The sequence below is a fragment of the Arachis stenosperma genome, chromosome 6 (assembly GCF_014773155.1).
Source record: "Arachis stenosperma cultivar V10309 chromosome 6, arast.V10309.gnm1.PFL2, whole genome shotgun sequence".
Classification (NCBI taxonomy): Eukaryota; Viridiplantae; Streptophyta; class Magnoliopsida; order Fabales; family Fabaceae; genus Arachis; species Arachis stenosperma.
The window spans coordinates 106,446,520-106,469,111 of record NC_080382.1 but is presented as its reverse complement, the minus strand read 5'-3'; the positions used below and the strand labels follow the sequence as shown (position 1 = coordinate 106,469,111).

Sequence of the window (22,592 nt, the reverse complement as noted above, 5' to 3'; positions counted from 1 at the left end):
ATTTAAATTGTTTTTCCAAAAACGTTATCAGATTACAACTTTTAAAATCACCTGACGCAAATACAACTTCTTAAATTATATGTAAACCGTGATAGGATACCACAATTTAGAGTTACACGTAAATCTGTAGCGGATTATGTTGATTTGTGTGACTATAGAATCCGCCAGCAATGTGAGCAACGCCGTTGAGTCAGTACAAGCGCCCTTCATCCGTCATGGTTCCCAATTGAAGAGTGCTCTAAGAAACTCAAACTAAACCAAACTTCTTCTCTCTACTTTCTTTCTCTATCTCACTTTCAAAATCTTCAAATGAATAATCCGCTACAACCTCAAGCGGAATTTATAGTCATTCCAACTTCGAAGAAACCGCTAAAGGGTGCCGCAGTTTTCTCAAGAACCAATTCACTCATAAACCACTACAGGATGTAAGGGAATTTTATAGTCATTCCAACTTCGAAGAAATCGCTAAAGGGTGCCGCAGTTTCCTCAGGAATCAATTCACTCATAAACCACTACAGGATGTAAGGGAAAGTTGCATTTACGTCTAATGCTTTGAAAAGTTGTAATTTGATAACGTTTTTGGAAAAACAATTTAGTTGACTAAATTGCCCAAATTTTAAATTTATTAAGTTGATCATTTTAGAGTAGAATTGTATGAGATCAAAAGTTTTTGAGCTTATCTAATTTCAATAGCATACCACCTATAACAAGGAGTAATCGAATAAATACGTTTGTGAATAAATATGGTTAAAATTTTTTAAGAACCTGTTAGTCCTTTCTCTCATACGTGCAAATCCAATGTAAAATTTCCTAAAAACTTTCTTAATGTTGTGAAATAAATAAAGAAGATATAAATATAAGATAGAGAAATATAAATATGAAACTCTTAGTATTAATGTTCACCAATATAATTATCTTGATAAAAGTAATTTGAATATATATATAAGTAGTATCGTATGTAAAAGAGAGAGAAGATTATAAGAGAGAGAGAGAGAGAGAATATTGTTATTGATTACTATTGCTGTGTGTATAAAGGCTCAGGTATGTACCCCTATTTATACATGCATGGGGTCTTTATTTTCAACATGCATTTAAGTCCATTTTCTCTTGAGAATGGACATCCACATTGATCCTTATCACAACACTCTTCCTTGGATGTCCATTTAGGATTATTGCCTCGTTAAAACCTTACTAAAGAAAAAGCCAATGGGAAAAAAAAAACTTCAGTGAAGGAAAAAGAGTACAATATCCTTTGTAATGGGGACTACCTCATTAAAAACTTTATCAAGAAAAATCAAATGGGAAAAACCTGACCAAGGAAAAAAGAGTACAGTCTCCCCCTCTTGTCGACATCATTTAATGTCTTGAAATCGGTGCATCCCAATCTCATGTACCAATCTTTCAAAGCAGGATTTTGGGAGTGAATTTGTGAATAAATCTGCCAGATTGTCACTTGAGCGGATCTGTTGGACATCAATTGTCCCTTGATTTTGAAGATCATGAGTGAAGAAGAATTTGGGAGAAATATTCTTTGTTCTATCACCTTTAATGTGGAAGCCTTTAAGTTAAGCAATGCATGATGTATTATCTTCAAACAGGATAGTTGGAGCTATATTATGATCAATCAGCCCACATGATGACAGAATATATTGGATCAAATTCCGGAGCCAAAAACACTCTCGACTTGCTTCATGAATAGCTAATATTTCGGCATGATTAGAGGATGTTGCAGTAATCGTCTGTTTCGTGGACCTCCATGATATAGCTGTTCCACCATATGTAAACAGGTATCCTATTTGAGATCTCCCTTTATGTGGATCAGACAAGTAGCCAGCATCTGCATAGCCAACTAATTGTGACTTGGATCCATAGCGATAAAACAATCCCATATCAACCGTTCCATGAAGATATCGAAAGATTTGTTTGACTCCACTCCAATGTCTTCTGATTGGAGAGGAACTATATCTTGCTAGTAAATTTACAGCAAATGATATATCGGGTCATGTATTATTAGCAAGATACATTAGTGCTCCAATGGCACTAAGATATAGTACTTCATGACTAAGAATATCTCCATTCTCTTCTTTAGGGCGGAATCAATCTTTTCCCACATCCAAAGATCTTACGATCATTGGGTTACTCAAGGGATATGACTTATCCATATGACCATATAAAATCTTTTCAAGATCTTTTCTGTGTATGTTGTTTGATGAATAAAGATCCCATTTTTTGTATGCTCGATCTGCAGGCCGAGACAAAATTTAGTCTTTCCAAGATCTTTCATCTCAAACTCTTCTTTTAGAATTTTTATAATTGTTGGAATCTCTTCAGGAGTCCCAATGATATTTAAATCATCAACGTACACAACAATTATAATGAATCCATATGTGGATTTCTTTATGAAAACACATGGGCAAATATCATCATTCTTGAATCCATTTTTGGCCAGATACTCACTTACTCAGTAAGACGATTATACCACATTCGTCTATATTGTTTCAGACCATATAAAGATCTTTGCAATTTGACTAAGTATAACCCTTGTGATTATTCATTGGATGGTTTAGATATCTTTAGTTCTTCAGGGACTATCATATAGATATCCCGATCTAATGAGCTATATAAATAGGTTGTTACCACATCCATTAAATGCATATGCAGTTTATGATATGCAGATAAACTAACCAAATAACGCAATGTTATCGCATCCACTACAGGAGAATACGTTTCTTCATAATCTATACTAGGCCTTTGTGAAAAACCTTATGCCACAAGTCGGACTTTGTAGCGCACAACTTCATTTTTCTCATTTCATTTTCTCACAAATACCCATCGGTATCCAACAGGTTTTACATCTTCTGGTGTACGGACTACAGTTCCAAAGACTTCACATTTTGCAAGTGAGTCTAACTCAGCCTTCATAGCTTCTTTCCATTTTGGCCAATCATCCCTTTGTCGATATTCTTCGACTGATCTTGGCTCAAGATCCTTACTTTCATGCATGATATTTAATGCCACGTTATATGCAAATATTTCATTGACAATTGTCTTATTTCAATCCCATTTTCCTCCTGTAAAGACATAATTTATCAAGATCTCGTCATTTTCACAATTTTCAGGTACCTGAACATCTTCTGGCGTTATATCAGAATTTTGGATAACTACAGGTGTCTTTACTATGTCTTTTTCAACAGGAATAGTATTCACCTCTTTTCACTTTCGAGGATTTTTGTCTTTGGAACCGACAGGCCTGTCACGCTTCTAGCGTGAATTTGCTTCCGTGGCTACTTGTCCTACTGGGACATCAATTCGAATTAGGGCATTTTCCACTGGTATATACGACTTCGTTATCCTCTTTGTATCAAAAAATGCATCAGGCAATTCATTTGCTATTCTTTGCAAATGTATAATCTTTTGAACTTCTAGTTCACATTACCCTGATCGAGGATCTAAATGCATTAACGATGATGCATTCCAATTAAGTTCCTATTCAGGAAGCTTATTCTCTCCCCCTAATGTTGGAAATTTTGATTCATCAAAATGACAATCCGCAAACCGGGCTTTAAAATACATCTCCAGTTTGTATTTCAAGATACCTCACTATAGAGGGAGAATCATATCCAACATATGTTCCCAATTTTCTTTAGGGTCCCATTTTGGTGCGATTAGGTGGTGCAATGGGAACATATATCGCACACTCGAATATTCTTAAATGGGAAACATTTGGCTGCTGGCCAAATGCTAATTGCATAGGAGAGAACTGATGGTAACTCATTGGCCTCAAACGAATAAGTGCTGCGGCATGTAAAATATCATGACCCCAAACCGAGGTTGGGAGATTTGTTCTCATAAGCAAGGGTCTAGCAATTAATTGGAGGCGTTTAATAAGTGATTCTGCTAACCCATTTTGTGTGTGAACATAAGCTACTGGATGTTCAACACTTATTCCATTAGCCATACAATATGCATCAAAAGCTTGGGAAGTAAATTTACCAGCATTATCAAGACGAATTGCTTTGATTGAATTTTCTGAAAATTGTGCTTTTAATCGAATAATTTGAGCCAGTAATCTCGCAAACGCCAGATTGCGAGAAGATAATAAGCACACATGTGACCATCTCGAAGATGTGTCTATTAGGACCATAAAATATCTGAAAGATCCACATGGTGGATGAATAGGTCCACATATATCACCTTGAATCCTTTCTAGGAATTCAGGGGACTCAAATCCAATCTTTACTGGTGATGGCCTTAAAATTAACTTTTCTTGAGAACATGCAGCACAACAAAATTCACTAGTTTTAAGAATCTTCTAGTTCTTTAGTGAATGTCCATGAGAGTTTTCAATAATTCTCCTTATCATGGTTGTTCCCGGATGACCCAATCGGTCGTGCCAAGTTATGAATTCATTTGGACTAGTAAACTTCTGGTTTACAGTGGTATGTGATTCAATTGCACTAATCTTGGTATAATATAACCCAGATGAAAGTGAGGGTAATTTTTCTAATATAACTTTCTTATTTGAATCATGAGTTGTGATACATAAATACTCATGATTTTTCTCATTCATAGTCTCAATATGATATCCATTTCGGCGAATATCTTTAAAGCTCAACAAGTTTCTTTGAGACTTGGTAGACAACAGTGCATTATTTATTATGAATTTTGTTCCTCCAAGAAACAAAATTATAGCTCTTCCGGAGCCTTCAATCACATTACTTGAGCCAATAATAGTATTAACACATTCTTCTTTTGGCACAAGATGGGTAAAATATATATCACTTTTGAGAATGGTGTGTGAACTTGCACTATCTGCAACGCATACATCTTCATTACATATCCTTGTCATTCTCTTCAAAGACAAATAATAATAAAATGAGTAGTATGCACAGTTAAATTGAATACTTGATCGGAATTATTTTTCTAAGAAATACTGCACATAAAAATAATGTCATATACTAAAATTTTATTTTAAAACATAACATATTTAATGATTTCAAAATTCATAAACATTAATACTTCATCATATTTGAAACTTAAATACATAGAAAATAAAACTTAACAATAAGTTCTTTACATTATTTATTTACATGAATACTTAAACAATCTCACACATTAAACTATTCAATCATTGATCAAATGACCAATATTCCTTCAGGATCCTCAAAGAAATCAGATACATCATAATGAGTGGTAGAATTTTCAGCATCATTTGAAACGAAATTCGATTCTTTTTCCTTGTCGTCCTTTTTCAAAGATGCCAGGTAAAGATCGACTAGGTGTCTTGGGGTACGGCAGGTACGTGACCAATGGCCTTTTCCACCACAACCGAAACACTTATCATCTGTTGATTTATTTTGCCCAATATTTCTTTCTTTATTCCACTTCTAGTAAGATCCTCTCTTTTGAATATAATTTCTTTTCCTTCCATAGTTTTTCTTGTTATTAAAACCTTGCCATTTACCTCTTCTGGGGTAATTTGCCACATTTATTTCAGGAAATGGGACGGCGCCAGTTGGGCGCGCTTCATGATTTTTCAAGAACAACTCATTGTTGCGTTCAGCAACAAGAAGGCAAGAAATTAACTCAGAATATTTTTTAAACTCTTTTTTTCGATACTGCTGCTACAGGAGCACATTCGAGGCATGGAAGGTTGAGAAAGTTTTCTCCAACATATCATGATCAGTTATCTTTTCCCCACATAATTTTATTCGTGAGGTGATTCGAAACATTGCAGAATTATATTCATTTATAGATTTAAAATCTTGTAGACGCAAGTGCGTCCATTCATATCGAGCTTGAGGAAGTATCACCGTTTTTTTATGATTGTACATTTCTTCAAGGTCTTTCCAAAGATCTGCAGGATCTTTTAATGTGAGATATTCATTTTTCAATCCTTCGTCAAGCTGACAACGAAGAAAAATTATGGTTTTGACTTTATCCTTCTGGGATGCATTATTTTCAGCCTTAATGGTATCTCCAAGATCCATTGAATCAAGATGAATTTCAGCATCTAGTATCCATGATAAATAATTGTTTCCAGATATATCAAGAACATTGAATTCAAGATGAGAGAGTTTCGACATAATGAAAATTTGTTACCTGAGTCTTCCTAAAAATTTGATCAGAGACTCGTGCTGATAACGTGTTGTGAAATAAATAAGGAAGATATAAATATAAGATAGAGAAATATATATATAAAACTCTAATATTAATGTTCACCAATATAATTATCTTGATAAAAGTAATTTATATATATATATATATATATATATATATATATATATATATATATAAGTAGTATGGTATGTAAAAAAGAGAGAAGATTATAAAAGAGAGAGAATATTATTATTGATTACCATTGTTTCTTTTCTCTTGAGAATAGACATCCACGTTGATCTTATTACAACACTTAATATTTTTTTGCTAACATAAATCCGTCACAAAATTCTTGATTGCCTTTTGTTATTGGATAATAAGAGAATCCACGCAACCTCTATAAGACAACTTTAAATGGAGTCAAAGAATTTCTACATTGACGTAATGGCACGCAAAAAGATGGATAAACTGGTAGCACATCAACTGTATCTATCAAGCTAGAATATAAATGTACCCTTTTGCCATCAACAGCAGGAAAGTTTCAAAAAATGAAAGTGAATGTCCCAACTAGAACACTGATTTACAAGATATCATTATATGCCTTATAAAAATGTAATCAGAAGAGCAGCGAACTCCACAATACCTATTATCTTTACAAACGAATGATTGATGTTATCAATACAACTTACTTTGATGAGAAACTAAACTCCCCACAACAAAAATGGCAGGAAAAGAAAACTGTTAAAAGTGGTGTTTTGACTCCTCAAAATGAAGGAATGACTATTCTTCATATACCCAAAGACACCACCAATCAAGTAGTCTACAGATTTACATAAGCTAGACCAGCGGAACCGATAGCAACAGGAAGAATCATTAGCATGCTCCTTTCATGGACCACAAACTAACCATTTCCCAGAACCAATATAAATTGTGAGCACCAGAGAGTGTACCATTCCATGCTTTATTTGCCCCAGACAAGAAACACCTTTAAGATGGATGATCTAGAGTTTTCTCTTTCTGGAATAGAACTTAGTTTTAGAGGTCTAGCCTGTTGCATCAATTTCCTTTCCATGATCTTCTTGGTGAATATTTCGCCTCAACCTTCTCAGCCATATGTCATAGTCCATGGGATATGGTGTACCACATAGGCTGTCGACATAATCGGCAAAAGCTTTTAGCACAGTAGAGATATCGCCAAGTTTCTGTTGAATTAATCTCCTTGACCAAGATGTCTCTCTCCATTGGAGTGCTCCCTCAACTGAATCTAACTCGGGAAAAACCCCACCACAAGAATAATAAAGCATATAAACAAGGCTTTCTGCGTCGGAAGCAGAGCATAGCTTTCCTTCCTGAAGTGCATAAGTAGATGAGAAATGAAGATTCATAGCAGGACGATCCCTATCTTCAAGAATAGCATGGCCCCATCCAATCAGCACAAAATAAGGATGTCTAGCACCAGATTTTACACAAATGACATTCTCAGGCCGGATGTCTCCATGCCGAATTCCAGCAGAGGCAGCAGCTGAAAGTGCTGATAAGCAATCATGACAACATTTGATAGCCTCATCTGAACCAAACTGGCCTGTGTGTACCATCTCAGCTACTGTTTCGCCAACTGGACTTGTCACAAGAATAGGGGTCCCACACCAAGGGTGGTCACAATTTCCACCCGAGCTGGGCCTTTGACACTGGCCTGGGTGTATGATCCTGCCAGAGGCACTAAGCTCAGGTAAATATTTACTTGAAAGACCTTTCTGCTTCATTATTGTCATTACTTTGGTCTGCCTCTGAACCTGATACCATAAATTCATATCTTCCCATGCTGGTTCCAGCTGGGAGGGATGAGAGCCCACGTATAGGAACAGATTTTTTCCTGGGTCTTCAACATATGATGCAATGTAGTATGTCAATTCACCAGTACTTATTACCTCTTTTATTTGGTAACCCTTCTGCCAATCTGAGTCCTCCAGCCATAACATGGATCCAGCTTCTAATTTCATTGGCTCTCTGGAATTGACTTTGACAGAATCCTCCTGAACTTCAACAATTTCAGGGGAAACACTACGTTGCTGGTATCGGAATAGACCATTTCCATTCACATTATTTTCTCCTAATTGCCTCTCAACCCTTCTGGTTTGGAGGCGTGAACTATGATCAGCAGCCAAATCCTCAATCGAGTGCTTGGGCATTCCAGCGTACTGCATAATGCAGTGGAAGGTTGCAAACAGTACCTGTAAAGCACCTATATCCCCCCAGTTAGCATTTCCAAGTTTGTTCCATATCCTATCAATTGGAGAAACAGAAATTCTTGAATGATTTTTCACCCATTCAGCAGCACATTCATAAACATTATTCACATCAAAATTGAGCTTATTTACATCTCCTTCAACCTTAACCACTCCCCCATATTGAGAATCAACCAGAAGAACAAAGACCATGCTAGGATCTGGAAAGAAAGAAAGTCCACTCAAACTCCTTGCCAATAGCATTCGAAGAGCATAAAACAAAGCATCTCCTAAAACTGATGGCGAAGGCCGTCGATCACTGCCAACAGTGAGACCTCTGATATCAGACCTTAGAAGTGCCAATTCAAGAACATGATCCCATTTTCCATGAGGATGTCTCGGATTATTGAGCAATATACCAGTGGCGGAGAGACTTCCAAGCCTCCCACTAGCAATAGCTTTTTCTGCCTGATAAAACTTCAAGTTAGAATTATACAGGCATGCTACAGAAAAAGGCATGGGCTCATCCTGACTCCAAAATGCCTCCCACAAGCCCTTTACACTTGCATGTAGAAAATCTTCAATAGCAAGGTAAGCTGTAGCTTCAACAGCATCAGATGTGGAAGCATGAACAGCATTAGGCATGCGAATCATCTGCTGAAATGAAATCCCTTCCAACGCATAATCAAATTTTTGAAGGTCAATCAATTCAAATGGAACGTCAAATGCTTCCCTTTTCAATGCACACTTTTCTGTAAGCGATTCAAACCAGTCTACAAGTTTAGCAGTCAAGCCATCACTTTCAACAAATTTGTAGAAGAACTCCTTTTGACTCCGAGGCCTACTTCCGGATGACACACTAGACCTCTTTGTCCCAGACCCTACAGATTCCTGGTCTGGGGATCTACCTGTAAACAATTATCCAAGTCTTAAGATCACCAAAACAGTTCTTCATTATAGCAAAAATATTTTAAGTTGCAAAATAGAAATAGTTCTTATATAATCTAATAGTTTCACTGATTGATGCAACAGAAAATGACAACAAAAATATTAATCCAAAAAAGTTCATTCCTTCAATGTTGACTAAAAGATAAATAATAAATCAAAGGCAAGACTAATTCAGGTTTCAATAACTACTCGGCCTCTATGCTCATTGAGTTTTAAGTTGTCAAAGCCTATTACAGTCAGAAAAATACTTCAAAAGTGACATTTAATTCAGAATACGTAACGGTTGCACACAGATTTCTATGTTAAACAAAGTAAAATACTTTTAAACATTACAACCTTACACATTGATGTTCCAGCACCACTGCACTACAGCAATATGAGAATTATAAATTAAACAGGCAGGCCTTGTTTATGAAATGGAAAAAAATGGCAATTCATTTATCCCTGTGATAAAGTGTTTTATTACCAAAAATGAAATTGAATATCTGATTCACTTCCCTTCATGTGGGCCTCCCATTACGCAAATGTAATTTTATCCAGTTAAGATAAGAACTATGAAGGACAGTTGAGTAATTTAAGAGCACAACATAATCCTTATCTCCATATATTGGTATACAATCGCACATTAGTTGATGCTTGACACAAAATGGATATGAAATGCACCATATTCTTAAAATAGCAAGATATGGACAAATGATACACCTTTCGGAGTCCATTTCAAAACACATGGAGCATTCTTGATGCATATCATCCGTCAATACTTTTCCAATGTCCATTTCAACAAAATAAAATGTACATGTTTGGTAGAATTAGCCATGTACAAGTACATATACAATAAAACATTTTAACAAATCAACTATGAAAAGATTTTCCTTCTCTGGTATGTTATTCAAGAAATGGATAATGTCCTGTCAGTGTGTAGTTATATATTGGTTGAACTTTTAAATTTTGAAGTTAGTCTATTAAAATAAATGGGGGAAGAAAAAGTTGCCCAAACTGTCAATTTTACAAGACGAGAAAGGAGAAAATAATAACTAACATTTGAACTGCCATTACTTCTACAGTTGGGAATTTCAAACCATAAGATTTGGGATTAACCCATACCACAAATATTCAAAAAAAAAAAAATTTATGTCACCTAGCTTGGGACTACTTTAAAAGGCTTAAAAGCATTCCCTGAACACAGATGAGGTCTAAATGAACAACTATATCACATAAGCAACAATGCTATTGCATTACATAAACAGTAATTGTGAAAATCCACATGTGATAGGCATTACTCAGCTTCATGAATTTTTTGTGAATTTCGACATTCACAGAAACTGTTCTCACAGACACACTGAAAAAATCCAGCACAGTAATCAATTAAACATCCCCCCCCCCCCCCCCCAAAAAAAAAAAAAAAAAAAAAAAACAAACACACATTCAATAATTACAGAGTAGAAAAATTAGGAATTGGATTCCCTCCTTGAATAAACGAAAGATCAAGTGACAGAAGAAGATGATTGCGAGGCACTGATGGTGGAGGAGGAGGTGACTACCAGAAGCCATGCCGTATGGAATGGATCCGAGTGAGGGGTTTTGACGGTTGGAATCAGTGAGTCAGTGAGACTGAGATGATCTAAAAAAAAGTGACTAATTACGCATTAATGCTACTAGCTGATTAAGTAAAAAGAACAGAAGCACCCAACTCCACTTACACCAACAAGCTTCCCATAGATTCACGAATAAGGTCTGAAATGATAACCATACCCACAATTTCAACCACCACGATCCTCAAGGGGAAAAAACAGACAAGTTTTCTCTCTCTCTCTCACATACAAGAGCTCATAAAACCCCAAACTCCTAAGCTTTCATTTTGCTTGCGGTTGAAGCACACAAGGGTTCAACTCATCATTGAATTCTCAAACCAGAACTCCCCACCACAATTTTCAAAAGCAGATTCAGCGCCCACTATCACAGAATTGAATTCATATAATGCAAACGCAACGAAAACTCTAACAAATCTACAGAAACTGAAGACCCGAAATTCACAAAATATAAACTTTGCAGAATATTTTTTTAATGAAAAAAAGAGGTAACCAGCAGAAAATAATGTGAAACAAGCAGAGTAAATATAAGCACAGTAGAAGTGAAATTGAGTAAAAATAAAGAGACTTTATGGTTCACCATATGAAGAACATTTAATTAAAAAAAAATAGTGTTGAACATACCTTGCATTTTCTTTTGAGTAATAAGTTGGTTACAGTTAAGCTTTCAAATCTTCGCCTCACTCACTCTTTCTACATATATATTTCTTAATTTTTAATTTTCAGAACAACCACCAGATCAAACCCCTGGTTCTACTTGTGCCTCATCCAACAAATCTTTTTCTTTTTTATTATCTCCTTAAAATCCAGAAATGGAGCTACACGTGTCACTATATCCTTCTTCCTGATGCTTTTGTTTGCTTTCCAGTAGCTATAGGAATTGGCCTCATTTGTCAGCATGTGCTATAAATATTGGCATTCAAAAGTCACCAAATGTGATGAAAGCTGGAAGTCCCCAAAGTCTTACCACTGGACTGGTCACAGATGGAAATTTCAGAAGCTAATTAAAGCACCTGTTAGTTCAAAGGAAATAAATGTAAATTCAAAGAATGAAAGAAGTATGTTTGCAATTTGGACAATCTATTGTTGACAATTTTCTCCCCTAATATGCATCATTGTCTTAAACTTTATCTATAAAATGCAATGATCACTCAACATAAGGGCAAAATTTTTTTGAGGAAATGAATCCAATTCACCCCTTCTTGTGTATCACCTATCTTTTTTGCATCAAATATTTTTTCATTTACCCAAGCATCATCATTATCACACTCAAACACTTCAGTGCCATTCAAACACTTTCATTTACCCAAGCATCACCATAATCACGCACAAACACTTCATTGTCATTCACACAGTCACAACATATATTGGGTATCCGTCAAAAGTTGTCTCTGATACAAGTTTCAATTCACAAACATTACAGAAAATAAATACAATATGAGAGAACTGAAAACAGATTCTGTGAGACAAAACAGTGGAAAAAGAGAATAGGAACAAAGAGAAGGGAAGAAAAGGGAGCACAACTTCACTAACGGCTTCCATTGCCACCAACATCTGTGACTTTGTCTATTTCATCTGAGCCGCTGCTGGACATGAGGTTGCTATCTTCCGTCGTTGGTGTGAGGCCAAAAGACCTACGTGACCATACCATGGTGGTGGCAAGTCTTCAAGGAGCCACCGTTCCGCTCTCTCCCCTTTCTCCCTCTTGCTCTCCCTCTCTATGTTGGAAACCCTCATTCGTTCTCATTATCAAATCCAACTCACATTAATTCCATGTTCCCTAATCCATGATTTCATGTACGGCCTGTAATTACTCTAATTCATTTTTTGGTTTGAATTCATAGTAGCAGTAGGTAGTGTTAGTCATTGCAATTTAACATTGAAAAAAGACTTCTCATTAATACTTCTACAGTTCTACCTAAAGCATTGTACAGGTCCTTTGAGAACCACAAACAAGTAGTTGTTAGTGAATTATATTTGACTATAAACTGAGTTATATTTTGATGCACTAAAGTTGAAGGAAGCAGCTAACAGTCAGAATACCATTACGTTCAAATGCAATAATAATCAGCAACATCAGATCACATAACAATAGCGAACCATGGATTAGTAGTGTTCCTATATAAAGGAAGTAGAATTGAGCAACTCTAACAATTCTCACTTTCTTCTCAATATACTAATTATTTCAAATTCTTTCATTACACGTTTCCTACTTGAAAGGAAGAAGGGTGCCAAAAAAGGAGAAACTTTCTTTCTTAATCACTAGCATTACCAAAAACAAAGATATGTCATTCGTTCAAGTATGCAAATTTTTCACTATAAAAGGAGAGTCCTTCAAGCTGAAAAAGGAGAAACTTTTTTCTTAATAGTGCATATGGTGTGACCTTTGTTGGAAGAGTATGAAAGAAATCCAAGTAGTTTTTTCCTTTGTATCATTGCTAGATAATCAAGTAAGAATTTTGGTATTGAATCAGATGCAACAATTGCAAATCAAGGTTTAAAAGCAAAAATGACAGATCGTGGAATTCATCAAATCACCAGAGCACATAACAATAACAAATCAAGGGCCAAACAAATCGATCCATATTCCTCTTACGTATTATGTTTATGTTGATTGTATTGTCCAGACAATTTTCTCAAATATTGACAATTCTGAATTATAGTTAAGGTCCAAATTTAGTACAACAGCTGATCAAAGGAAAGCAAGCAATTTCAAGGGAAATAATAGATGCAGCAAATCCTTTTACACAGTGCATATATTACAAGTTGTTAGGCATTTGAAATGTCATATGTCCAAGATCCAAAATGCTGTGTTTGAGTGTGTGTCTACTTCAGACATACAACAGTGGTACATTTTATTGTTTGGTTATTGAGACACATTTTCAGTAGGCACACTGGTACACAAGTTGACATAAATTACAAGAATTCAGTGTTTTTCCAAATAGTTGAGTCACAAAATTAGACATGAGACAATGTTGTTTATTACAATTTTATCCCCCACAATTTTTAAAAGTCCACCTTTATCCTCACCGACACCAATAAGTTGCCACTTGCTTCTCTTCTCATTCCTCCTATTGCTGCCTCCTCCTCCTCATGCCTCAGCCTCCTCCACCATCGTTCTCCATGGTTTGCCGCCGCAGGGATGAAGACGTCGCCGCCGCCATTCCTCGCAGAAGAGACACCGCCGCTTACAAAACTTTCCTCTTTTCCTCTGTTTTCCTTTTTTAAATTTTTTTTATAAGAATTTAGATTTGGGTTTTTGTTGCTTATTTGGGGTGCTGAAGGTGTTGGCAGTGGTTTGTGCTAACTTTGAAGGGAGTGTGAAAAAGGTAGAGGTGGTGGTGGTGGTGGTGGTTCTGCTGTTGAAGAGATGAGGAGTGAAGGGTTATATTTTTATGTATCTGTGTATATGTCTTATCTACTTCCACCCATTAACCAAACACGGCCAAAAAAGGAACAAAAGATAAATCATGAACTGCAAACAGTTACATGCAAGGCAGTGAGGCACTTATTAATTGTGTTTAATGAAGATGGATTAGTGAACTTAAATGGCAAGTAAAACAAAAGCAAACTAAGGCCTATCTCCATCCATTTGTCTTTAATTAAATTTAAATGATAAGCAAAACTGAAGCAAATTAAGGCTCCAGAATGTTAATTAGTTCATTATTTCACAAAGTAACAAGCTTTAGCCATACACAAGCAAATTAAGCAAATTAAGTCTCTATGTGGGGAGAACTGATCACAAAGATCAAAGAGCTCCCGCTGAATTCAATGACACACTGTATTTTCACCTCATAAAGAGGCAAACCAGAACTAATCCAATAAAACCGAAATTTAAAAATTGAACTAATCCATATTCTTAACAGATAAAAGCATCAATATTCAACAATCAATTAATCAGAAGATAAGGCATTGAGAGAGGCACACAAAACTAGAAGAGCGCGGACCGGTAAAGAGATCCGACCGACCGGCGGCAAGAGGGAGTACAGAGGAAGTTACCGATAATGGGGAAGCAGAGAGCACAACAGCGGTAACAACAGAGGAGAACAGATCGGCGACGAGGTCACAGGTCACAACGACATTACATAGCAACAGCGACGGTGGAAAGAGAAGACATAGCAGCAGCCGCAGTGAAAAGATGGGAGTGATGCTGGAGAAAGGAGTGGACTGCGGTTATGGCGTTTGACACTTGACAGAGGAGAGACTGGGAGAAGATTAGGGATTCGGAGGAGCGAGTGGGTGGGTATTGGCAGGTAAGTGAATAGAGAGTGGGGGCGTGGTACGTAGTAGTAAGGGTATTTTGGGGTTTTAACACTAATTTACTAATTTTGAAATGTTTTACCATTTTTGCTTTTTCTTTCTTTTTTGGATATTTAGCTTTAGCATTTTTGTTAATAGTTTAGCTATATTTGTATTTAAAGAAAAACTTGAACTCGTAATGAAACAAATATCTAAAATTTAAACAAATAAAATTTAAGAGGTTAAATTGAAATAACAAAATGGTTTCAGTATTTTTAATAATGAAATAATTTAAAAATAGCAAACTAGATATTTATAAATAATAGTTACTTTAGACTTTTTTTCTGATTTTGTGTAAAATCAATATTTTATTCTAAATTACTTTTTTATCAAGAATTTTATTTTTAACTAAGGTTTTATAGGTTAGTATTTATGATTTATTAACTTTGTAATTTTTTCATATATATATATATATATATATATATATATATATAATTCATTAACATTGTCTGTATTTAAATTATTTAATTTTATTATTAATAAAATTATAACTCAGCTTATTTTTATTTAATGCAACAAGTTTTATAAATTGAATGATTTAAAAGAGAACAATGATAAATGATGCTATAAATTATAATTCACTTATGTATGTTGGAAGAAAAAGTTTTTTAAATAAAATGAGTTGTAACTTGTAAGTTTGTTATAAGATTTTTTTAAGAAAAATAAAATATATTAGTAATGTTAAAATGTTTAATTTCAAAATAGTTGTGTTTGTCGCCAGAGGTATTTAGATTAGTATTTGCGGTAAAGGCACTAAAATTTAAATAAAGATTTAATTATTTAGAAAAACTAAAGATTATAATTAACTAAGGCTGATTTTAGTAAAGCTTTTTGAAAAGGTGTTTGTACTTTTTTAAAATTTAAATTTTTTTGGTAAATTAAAAAGACCACGTACTTGTGCTTATAGTTTTTAAAAAATTGGAGTACGTTTGAAAGCATTTAAAATAGAGTTTTTTAAAGTTGATTGTACTTTTCAAAATTTAAAAATTTAATATAACCTCATATCTTAACTAATTTTTAAATTTAATGTTTACATTTATATCTATTATAATATTTTTAAATTTTAAAAATTATTTTATCAAACACAATTATTGTTGCTTATGCTTATTGAAAGCTATTTTTAATTTAATTTACCAAACATAAATGTTATAACTTTTGAAAAGCCATCTTTTAAAAATTAGTTTTTATAAGCGATTTTTGAAAAATAAAAACTTTAATAAATTAAGCCTAAATTTAAGACGTTTTTTAAGTTGAATTTAGATATTTTAAAATGATAACATTAGTAAAATAATAAAATAAGAGGTTAATTATAATTGAATTTATAACTTTTATTATATGTGAATTTTATTATTTTAATTTAAGAATGATTAACTGTCCATTTTATTATTTTAGAGTTAACTATTAATTCGGTATCCAAAAAATTCAATTGCTAACAAAAGTATTCTTGAAAAATATTATCGATAAAACAAACTCTAAATGATTTAAAATTGTGACAAAATAACTAATAAATATTTTTTTTTGTAATTGACAAAAACTTTTATATTTAGCAAACAACTTATCTAAATTTTTAGCAATATTTAAATAAATATTTAAAAGATGGACAAAAAAATTTGAAAAAAAAATATTTTCTAGATTTTTCTCTTTACTTTTCAAAACAATGTAGTCATTTACAATAATTTTTTTTTAAAATTTACTTAATATAAAAATACCAAAATTTAAAAATAAAAAAATCTTATTTTTTTAATAATATTTATAAAAAATTGTATAAATATCTAATCTTTAAGTTATTTTTTAGAATATATATTTAATAATTTTTTCGTATTTTTAAAATTTTTAAAAATTTATTTGTTATTCATATTTTTTAGATTTATTTTTGTCAATAATATAAAATTTTAAATACTATTTTAATAAGTTACTCTATTATTTGTCTAACTCTTTCACTTTATAAGAATTTGATCTATTTAAATTGATGCTATCATAACAGAGTTATGTAAGTTAAGAAACCTCTAAGCCCTATTGATAATAAAACTTAGGACTATAGTTGCAATTATATGTTGTAGCAATGTTTTTTAGTTGGGTTTTTTTTTTTTGAGAATATTTAATATGATGATATAAATATTTGTTTGATTTTTGTGGCTCCGGCTCGCATAGGAGTTAAGTCCCAAAATAATATTTAAAATTAACTGTTTGTATTAAAAAGATCTTTAAAATTTTAATTACATCATAAAAGTTTTTGAGATTAAAAAAATTACACTATATTAATTTTTATCCTCTTTTTTTCAAGTTGTTCGTCATGTTAGGAGTGACTTGATACATAAATATTATAACTTTTAAAAAGTCATCTTTTAAAAATTAATTTTTATAAGCTACTTTTGTACTAAATTAAGTCTAAATTTAAGACTTTTTTAAGTTGAATTTAGATCTTTTAAAGTGATAACATTGGTAAAATAATAAAATAAGAGGTTAATTATAATTGAATTGATAACTTTCATTATATGTGAATTTTATTATTTTAATTTAAGAATGATTAACTGTCCATTTTATTATTTTAGAGTTAACTATTAATTCGGTATCCAAAAAATTCAATTGCTAACAAAAATATTCTTAAAAGACATTATCGACAAAACAAACTCTAAATTATTTAAAATTACGACAAAAATAACTAATAAATTTTTTTTATATTTAGCAAACAACTTATCTATTTGATCTAAATTTTTAGCAATATTTGAATAAATATTTTGAAGGTGGACAAAAAAATTTAGAAAAAAAAAATATTCTCTAGATTTTTCTCTTCACTTTTCAAAACAATGTGGTCATTCACAATAATTTTTTTTAAAAAAAAATTACTTAACATAGAAATACCAAAATTTAAAAATAAAAAATCTTTTTTTTAAAATAATATTTATAAAAAGTTGTATAAAAATCTAATCTTTAAGTTATTTTTTAAAGATATATTTAATATTTAATTTTTTTGTATTTTTAAAATTTTCAAAAATTTATTTATTATTAATATTTTTTAGAATTATTTTTATTAATAATATAGAATTTTAAATACTATTTTAATAAGTTACTATATTATTTTTCTAGCTCTTTCGCTTTATAGTTGCAATTATATGCTGTAGCAAGGGTTTTTTGTTGGGTTTTTTGTTTTATTTTTATTTTTTTGAGAATATTTGATATGATGATATAAATATTTGTTTGATTATTGTGGCTCCGGCTCGCATAGGAGTTAAGTCCCAAAATAATATTTAAAATTAACTGTTTGTATTAAAAAGATCTTTAAAACTTTAATTACATCATAAAAGTTTTTAAAATTAAAAAAATTGCACCATATTAATTTTTACTCTCTTTTCTACAAATTGTTTGTGATGTTAGGAGTGACTTGATACATATTTTTTTATGCTAAATTAATACTTAGTTTGGTAAATTTTTTTAAAAAGATACTTGAACTTTTTAAAAGTATTTTTCATTTTGCATTTTATAAATAAAAAAGACCATGTACTTGTGACTACTGACTATAGCTTTTAAAAATAGGGGTCCTTTTGAAAGTATCTAAGATGAAGTTTTTCAAAAATAATTTGTGCTTATCAAAATTAAAAAGTTTAATATAATCTCGTATATTAATTAATATCTAAATTTAATTCTTACATTAATATTAATTATAGTATTTTAAAATTTTAAAAACTATTTTACCAAAAGTACTTATTGTTGTTTATGTTTATCGAAACTATTTTTAATTTAATTTACCAAATATAGATGTTACAACTTTTAAAAATTATTTTTTAAAAACTAATTTTTATAAACTACTTTAAAAAATAAAAACTTTACCAAATCAAGCATAAATGAAACAGTGTTGCTTTAGTTTTGACGCTAATGTTTGATAAAACTACGTCATTTAAGTCAATGAACTACAAAATATTTTATGCCACACAAAAAATATATGACCATTAAAATTAAATGATGTCAGTTTCAGAGTAAAACCCCATAATGGTCCCTCAGATTGAGCCCGTGCACTAATGTTACCCCTGAGTTTCGAAATGCTCTAATTGCACCCTTCAGATTGAGCTCCGTGCGAAATCCCGGTCCCTCCACCCAATTCCGGCGTAACTCAGCAGCCGGAGCGCTGAGCTGGCAGTTCCACCACCTCCACGTGGGCTTCATCACCTTCCACCATCACCATTGTTCCTCCAATTGGAGCCATTACCCTTCTCTCTTCTTCCAATTTTCCTTTCCCTTTTTCCCTTCCTCAAGCATTATAGCTCTTTCCATTGGCCTAAGGCTGAACCATCAGGTCCAGAGTCGTCGAGCTTTTTTTCTGGTGAACCACTTCTGCCGGGCTCGAGCTTACTATCGCCGCCAATCTGCCATCTTCATCACCCTCTTCCACGCACCGAACCCTAGCCCTATCGCAGCTTCCAGCATCTCCATCGCCACCACCATCACCTCCAGCCTTTACCCAGCGCCGCCACATCTTCCTCACCCATTTTCTCTTCTCAGCTAAAGAGCCGCGTACCTTCATCTTTGTTCCTCATCACCGAACTACTGCTACCGCAATAGCCGCTGCAACCACTACTCTGTCAGCGTCCTCCCCTCGTCTACTTCTCCTTGTCATTTCCATCACCCATGATGACTAACCTTCCTCTCCTTCCTCACATTTCGGTTTGCCTTCTTCTCTGAGTTACAATGCCTAATAGAAACAAAATTTGAAGCCTATGATGATCAGACATAAGATTTAATTTTCAGGCAATTTATCAAACAGGTTGTATGCAGGATTCATAAACAGCAATTTCAGTTTAATGTAAGCATCAATCAACCTAAAAATTTCAACCAGCCAATACACATTCAGTCCAGAAACACAAATAATCAACTATCCTAAGTCTAACAAGATCAGTAAAAGCAGAATCAAAAGGCACTGAAAAAAAATAATTAGAAAAAAAAAGAAACAGATACAGAGGATGGAATGGAACCTGCGTTGAGGAGTGAAAAAAGAAGATAGCGTAAGGAGCGGAGGTAGTGTCGTAGCGGCACAGAGTTTCGCCGCCGCTGGTGGTTTTCACCGGAACTGGAAGGTGCAGACAGAGGTGGCACCACGAATAGGGGTGTTGCGTACAGGAGGAAAGAAATGGAGAAATAGGAAAGAAAGAAAAGGAAGAAGGGAGGAGGGAGGGTTAGCAACGGTAGTCGCCGGCGGTAGGAATGGACGGACAGACGGAAGGTTGGTGTGGAGGTCTGCGGGTTGGGCTGGGTTTCAGAGAAGAAGAGAAGAAAGAAAGAAGGTTGGGCGGGCGTGGCTTCTTTAGTTTGTTGGATTCTGATTGTTGCTGAAAGTGTATAGAAATATTCTCCAAGCTTGAGGAAGAAGAGAAAAGAAGAAAGGAAGAAGAAAAGAGAAAGGGTTGTGGTGGTGGTTCTGAAGTAGTGATCTGAAAGCTGGTGAACTGAGAGAAGGAAAGGGCTGCAATGCTTGAGGAAGGAAGAAAGGAAATGAGGATTGGAAGAAGAGAGAAGGGTAGTGGCTCCGTTGGGAGGAGAGGAGGAACGATGGTGATGGTGGAGGGTGATGAAGCCCACGTGGAGGTGGTGGAACTGCCAGCTCAGCGCTCCGGCTGCCGAGTCACGCCGGAATTGGGTGGAGGGACCAGGATTTCGCACGGAGCTCAATCTGAAGGGTGCAATTAGAGCATTTCGAAAGTCAGGGGTAACATTGGTGCACGGGCTCAATCTGAAGGACCATTATGGGGTTTTACTCGTCAGTTTCATAAAGTAGTTAGTGTCAAAATTAAAGCATCGTTATTTTGTCTGATTCAAAATTAAAGCAATGTTATTTTGTCTAATTCAGCATAAAAAAGATATGTTAGGTCACGCACAACCTGAGGAGTAACTCGGTTCAGGATTCGGTGGTCCCAAAATCTTTGGACTACTTAATGGTCTTATTAAAAAATATATTTTTAGAGTTTTTTTAATAATTGTTACATAGTCTTTGAACTAATTTTAATTACAAATTAATCTCATATATTTTATTTAATTATAAAAACCGTTTTTTATTTTATAAATTATTATTTTATTAATTATCTATTATATTTATTAATAATCAAATACAAAAATAACAACCAATTATATCCTCTATTGATCCTAATAAAGCTTTTGGCCATTCCAATCGATTAAAATATTTAAATTTGATCTCGTGACGTTCGTCCATGGTTTCCAAGTCGTGTTTCCTTGAAATTCAATCGATTGGTTTATCAAAACAATCGATTGAATTGTAACTCAATCGATTGAATTACAGTGTATCACAAAACAATCGATTGACAATTGTAAGGTAGAATGATTTTCACTTAAACCAATCGATTGTTTATACTTTCCAATCGAATGAATGTCCAAAAACAATCGATTATTTTTGTTACTCAATCGATTGAATTCACGAAAACAACATGAATGATTTTTTTGGGCATTCATTCGAATTGGAAAGTATAAACAATCGATTGGTTTAAGTGAAAATCATTCTACCTTACAATTTTCAATCGATTGTTTTGTGATACACTGTAATTCAATCGATTGAGTTACAATTCAATCGATTGTTTTGATAAACCAATCGATTGAATTTTAAGGAAACACGACTTGGAAGCCATGGACGAACGTCACGAGATCAAATTTAATATTTTAATCGATTGGAATGGCCAAAAGCTTTATTAGGATCAATAGAGGATATAATTGGTTGTTATTTTTGTATTTGATTATTAATAAATATAATTGATAATTGATAAAATAATAATTTATAAAATAAAAAACGGTTTTTATAATTAAATAAAATATATGAGGTTAATTTGTAATTAAAATTAGTTCAAAGACTATGTAGCAATTGTTAAAAAAACTCTAAAAACATGTTTTCTAATATGACCATTGAGTGGTCCAAAAATTCTGGAACCACCGAATCCTGAGCCGAGTAACTCAGTGGAAAGGAAGAAAGGAACTAACATAGTGCAACTTTTTTAATCTCAAGAACGTTGATATCCAGTTAAAATATAAGGATCATTTTCACGACCGATCTCAAAAATCACTTTAAGACTTCACTCTTCATATGGTGTAAAGTTATTATTAGATTTTTGTGTAACATTTAAATATAATTTATTTTATTAATTATTCATTTCAAAATCATAAACTTTCATTTTATCTGAATATAATTTATTAATATCAATAAATTATTTATATTATTGTCTTATGATTAGATTTAGGGGTGTTTGCAGTGTGGTTTGAATCGATTTTGAGTAAAAAATTTATCTGATTTGAACACTATTTTACTTGCATTGCGATTTAGATTAGATTTTTTTTGAGAATCCGATCAAATCCGATTCAATTTCAAACAATTTGGATTGTATTGAATTTGGGATTTTGTAAATTAAAAAAAAATATACATCAAATTTTAAATAACTAA

The 22,592-nt window shown here is 33.2% G+C and overlaps 1 protein-coding gene across 2 annotated transcripts; it reads right to left on the bottom strand.

Moving 5' to 3' along the window:
* Positions 1-6,568: 6,568 nt before the first annotated feature.
* Positions 6,569-15,099, bottom strand: LOC130935231 (uncharacterized). 2 transcript variants are annotated; one of them, XM_057864871.1, is made up of 3 exons: positions 14,861-15,099; positions 11,486-11,874; positions 6,569-9,232 (listed from the first exon to the last, which is right to left on the bottom strand). In XM_057864871.1, the coding sequence occupies exons 2-3, from the start codon at positions 11,490-11,492 to the stop codon at positions 7,143-7,145; spliced, it is 2,097 nt and encodes a 698-aa protein (XP_057720854.1). In that variant the 5' UTR covers positions 11,493-11,874; positions 14,861-15,099; the 3' UTR covers positions 6,569-7,142. The 2 variants fall into 2 exon arrangements, with proteins under 2 accessions (XP_057720854.1, XP_057720855.1); XM_057864872.1 differs by having other exon boundaries at positions 11,486-11,835.
* Positions 15,100-22,592: the final 7,493 nt, after the last annotated feature.